Raw genomic sequence first — 5,606 nt, forward strand, 5'->3', positions numbered from 1 at the left:
CTGGATAGATTTTATATTGAGAACCTCAGCTGATTACAGCAATGTTTGTGATGTTAAAGTTTAACTCAGTGCATTTGTTTTGAAAATTATTTTTTCAGTTGTGTTATGACATATTAAATAAATGGCATACAAACATTATAAATAAGAGAACAGTAGTTATATCACCTTTTTGGAAAAGGTCGGGAATAATATAATTAGACAATCAGATTGTCACAACCACATGGACTTTGTTTGTGTTTTCACCGTTCCCGCCTTTTTTATTGGTTGTCATGGTTATTGATCTCACTATGTTATTATGTTCAGGTGTGTCTTGTTACTATCCTCATTAGGCCTGTGTTTTTAAGTTCCTGTCTGTTCAGTTTGAGGTTGTCGGGTCTCGTCAATGTTATGTGTATCGCCAGTCTTCCCTTGTTTGGATTTACCTATCTGTGGATTTATTAAACACTGCATGTCTTCATCTCGTCTTCATGTATTTATCAACACAGCTCCGTGACACAGATAATATAACTTCCATATAAATAATGGACACAAAAATGTAATTATTAAAACTCAATATTTACAAAAAGAAGAAAAAATGCCATTTATTTAATTTCCATTAGTAACATTGAGCTCAGGTCTAAAGGTGAATTTAGTCATGAACGTAACCTGTTTTTCATTAACCACTATCACTTATTTTATTTGTCCAGTACAAGGAAGAAAGAATGAGGATGTGTCTTCTAATGTCTATAAATTTAAAACATTGTTTGACACAAGGACATTTGCAGAAAAGCTCAAAATGAAATTTTAAACTGAAATACTGTAAACTTGTATTTTCTGTACTTGTGTTGGGAGAAAATCCATAGAATTAATTTAATCTTTCTCAAGTATGTTAAGCAGACAAGACTGAACTACACTCTTATTCATAACAAAGCATAATCAAGCAAAAATACTGAATACATTAACACAGATGGTGGGAATTCTATAAAGAACAGGTGTTAAATGTGCTTTCGACAAGGTGCACTACTTGACATCTTAACATACTTGACTTAAATGTGGCAGGTGCTTTATATGGATTGCAAATGGATTTATTTTATTTTTGTTTTGTTTTTTTTTCTTCTGAGAGGTGATTTAAAGACAAGAGCTTTAAGGGGGAGCTGGAACAAATTTATAGCCTAATAAAATATGGATAGTATGAACATTGGGACTCAGGGTCTGTCTAATCACAGTTATTAGACAATCAGTGCAATAATATAAGTGCTATATCTCTAAGTAACGCTGTAATCTAAGTAATAATAGTAGACTGGATGACCTTCTTTTTAAAGGTAAATGTTTAATTATAAGGGGTTTGTATGTATTAATTATCACAGGCTATAATAAAAACAAGTAGGCCTATGCTCGTTGTCTGTGGTTTCAGAATTTGCTGTGTGTGTATAGGATGACCTAGATGAGTCTGAAAGTCTCAGTCCGCCCCTGATGACCAGAATAAAATGTCACTTCCTTATGTCTTTTGCCTGAGTGAAGTTGTGTTTAGGTCTAAAGGAGATTTTATTCATGAATGTGGCCTTTGTTTTTCCATTACCCACTATCAGTTTTATCTTCTTTTATTGGCCCAGTGCAGGAAAGAGAGAATGAGGATGAGATTTCCCCTGGGAGGCAGTGAGAACTTACATGGCATGTGGTCAATAGTATAGCTAAGCTCGAGTAATTTATGCATTATAAATTAATATAAATATAATTCATATTTAAATGTAAAACACAAAAATGTTGAATGAATGAGCACAGACAGGATGACAAAACATGTAGGATTTAAAGAACTGGTAAATTCAACTGCTTTCTATTGAGTTCTGTGTGTGCAGATTCCACATGAGCCTACAAATGATCATTACAATACCAGATCTGCAGATATGATTCTATGTTATTAGTACTTTGTCCTATTTTAGTATTTCTATGTTTTCACGTCATTAATAGACATTTAGCTTATAACTCAGTGTATACGGTAATGGCTTTTTACCCCTAATCTTTTACTGTTAAGCAGAAATATACTCTCTTATGTATTTGTGGACTTTGTAAGGAACTAAGTAAGGAAAAAAAATACCTTTTTTGTCCATGGTGAGGAACAAGTTTATAATTAAACTGCATGAGTGGAGTACACATAGGAACAGCAGACAGTTGATGCAACAGTTTATAATATTTCAGTAATAGGTCATCCACAATTTTGTATCTTTAAAACTGTACAAAAAAAGGAGGCAAAATATATATGATACAGCCTGATAGATCATCTTTGCAGTAGATGTGTTTCTAGTGTCTTCACTTCCTCACCGCGGCTGGGAGGAGGATTTGATACCTGAACAGAGAGACGTGACATTGTAAGCATGTAATAAAAATAAAACCAACCAAATGACTTCCTTATTGTTTTACTGCAAAGCCACAGAAAAGAATTAATAACACTTATTTTGTGATGCAGCTGGAAACACACATATGATGCTCTAGAATGGATGAACTGGACTGGACTGCTCACCTGAGGAGGAGTAGGGAGCCCTTGGCCTTCTTTAATTTTCAAGTTTTACATTTTCATACATATCATTCTCATACTCATTTTCATGTTTGTCATTCTCGTATATATGTTCGCTACTCATCTTCCCCTGGGATCGCTCCATCTCCTCTAGCCTTCTGCAAATCAATAATTTATTTATAGTTTGCGCCCAACATTTTTTTTTTCTAAATTATACAAAAAACATCAGAAAGAATGATGTTGTCACTTGAGGTTAAATTAAATGTAAAAATATGTTGCTGATAAACTATAAACTATAAACAGTGCTAATGCCTGCTCATGACTGAATATTTGTCAATATCCATAGTTTAAGTATATAGTTTAAGTGATCATCAGTACGTCTCTTGTGCAGTAACGTGAAAGTATTAAAGTCCATTTGAGCTTACTGTAAAAAATAAACTAAGCAAGTGCAATTAAAGAGCTTATTGATGGATGAGCTTCTATTGATGGATGAGGTTTTTTTCACTTTCAGAAGAGACTGAAGAGGTTACTCACTGTCTCCTGCTGTTCTGCTTTGTGCTGCTGTTTAAGGAAAGAAGACTCGATGAATTTGATACTGAAAGAAATATATACTGAATCATCTGTAATATGAATAGTTAATCTGAAATCCATTATATAAATGTAATTACTGGCGCAATCTAGATATAAATTGGTCAGTAAATGCCAGCTGTGTTGTTCAATCAAATCATACTAATGCTGGCATTATGAATGAATAACAAACATACCTCCACTTGTTTGTCCTTTTTGTTGTTGGTTTAACTTTGGCAAAAAGCAAAAACACAAAGACATTTTTGTTACAAATTAGTTGTCTTTACAACATTTCATTTGTGTCTCACAAAAAATTCACTTTATAACAGTTACAGTTACTGTGGTCATTTTATTATGTATGAAATATCACTATTCAAATGTTAAGAAAATTCACTGAAATTCAGAAACACTGTGTTTGATATAAAACAGGAATAAAATCACATAAGAATGAGATCATAAAGTTCATACATGTGTGTAGAACTTGATTTATCACATACATTTTCAGAGAAAGTCACTGTAATTGTACATAATTTTACAAAATTTTACTAAATACTAAATCAAAAGTTCAAATACAAACAAATACACCAAAATATACAATATTCCTCACATTTTATTAGTTTTTGTTAAATAGACAATCAGACCACAAATGCCTGCAACTGCCACTAAAACCCCAATAACAATCCCAGCTATCGCCCCTGATGACAGCCCTCCTCCTCCTCCTTCTATGGAAAAGATACAAGAATCAAAAGACCAAGGCCATTTACTACACAAAATACTAACAGCAATACACTTTAACATGTATTAAAACAAATAAAATAATAAAATAATAATTTAAAACAACACAAGGCAATTACATAAAGCAGAGATGTACAAAACAGTGGATATTTTAATATAATGCTCTAAAAAAAACAAAAAGTTCCTTTTGAACAAGTGGTAAATTAAGGTCAAAGCATTGATTATCAAAACTCTGGGAACTCCATTTCAGGTTAGTTTCTGTTCTTTTTCTCTCACCTTTTAACTTAGTAAAGCTATGTTTCTGTGTGGAGGTGGTTTTCTTTGTAACACTATTCCAGGCTACAGTAGGATGTGGAATCTCCACTGTGTGTGTGAAGCTCAGTCTCATCTTATTGGTGAATGTGTCTTGTGGGTCTCACATTGGTGTTCCTGTCTCATTAAAACTTCCAGCTGGAATGGAGGCAGAAGGTCTAGACCTTGCAGAACAGAAAGAGCAACACAAACCCTAAATCCACCACACATCCTCACCCATAACAGAAACATCTTCTGGTCCATCTAGAGCATAAACAAAAAGACTCCACTGACAAACTGAGCACCAAATAAACACCTGGTATTTTACATCAGGCTTGAGCTCAAACTACCTTGATTTTGAATGTTTAACACTCACAGCTGATGATCAGGTTGAGTTTTGCTGCCCCATTTATTGCAGGGTTTCTATATAGCGTGTACATTGGATATTCTGCACTGTCTGATCTCTTAATTGGACTGGATGGACACTGATCTGTTATCAGATGAGAAGATGATGCTGTTGCTAGGAGACAGAGGGACTGTTATCTTGATCCACTGCACAGAGAGGATGCTGCCAGTTCCAGAGCTGATGTTAGCAGATGATTCTCCTCTATTAATGATTCTTCTGGACCAATAAGTCTGACATTAGCTATATTTTCTGTATGAGTGAGAAAGTACAAACACAATAGAATTAAAATGAGTCTTTCACATTTTCACAGTTAGTGTGGTCAAGGGTGGTACAGAAGGACAAACAACAATGAAAGGAATGTTTATGTTCAGTGTCTATTTATATCGTCATAGTTTGTAACATATAATTATATTTTTAATGGATTTCATAGCTGATAAAAGACTGAAAATCTGTGTCTCAGACAAGAGTAAAACAACAAAAATCTATCGTCTAAAAGTTATTTCAAAATAAATGATAAAGCTTCAAATTTTCAAGACAGTTTCAACATGATTTCCATGTAACAACACTATTAAAAGTTTAAACATGAGAATGCCCTAAGTAACACTCATCTGTGCAAATCTGGTTCAGTAACAATTAACCACAAAGCTCACTGCAAATAACAGCAGACTTGTGCATATCTAAAATATTATTATTATACTCTCATTAGTACTTCTGCTTGTCACTTTTGCAATTTTTACACATCCATGTTTAGTTTACAGCATATTAAATTGCTTTATGTCGCTTTTTCCACTTCCAGGTATTAAATTAATTTCATACAATCATATATTAAAGGGGTCATATGATGTGATTTAAATTTTTCCTTTCTATATGGAGTGTTACAAGCTATTGGTGCATAAAGAAAATCTGTAAAGTTGCAAAGACTAAAGTCTCAAATCCAAAGAGATATTCTTTATAAAAGTTAACACTCGTCCACGCCCCCCTGAAACGGCTCGTTCTGACACGCCCCCACATATCTACATCAGTATGTGGGAAGTTTTGCATAACGCTGCACAGATGTTCACGCAAAGAAAGAAGGCAAACCTTTTATTCTCGTTGTAGTGTTGTTGCTGCCGCCGC

General features: G+C 33.8%; 1 protein-coding gene across 1 annotated transcript in view; it reads right to left on the bottom strand.

The window, feature by feature from the left end:
• Window positions 1-4,623: 4,623 nt before the first annotated feature.
• LOC122147924 (SLAM family member 7-like) overlaps window positions 4,624-5,606 on the bottom strand; it is a 35,008-nt gene continuing 34,025 nt past the window's right edge. The window contains exon 3 of the mRNA XM_042771884.1: window positions 4,624-4,739. Coding sequence (XP_042627818.1) covers window positions 4,624-4,739 — 116 coding nt within the window. The remainder of the gene's footprint in view (window positions 4,740-5,606) is intronic.

Source organism: Cyprinus carpio, chromosome A16, assembly GCF_018340385.1.
Source record: "Cyprinus carpio isolate SPL01 chromosome A16, ASM1834038v1, whole genome shotgun sequence".
Taxonomy (NCBI): Eukaryota; Metazoa; Chordata; class Actinopteri; order Cypriniformes; family Cyprinidae; genus Cyprinus; species Cyprinus carpio.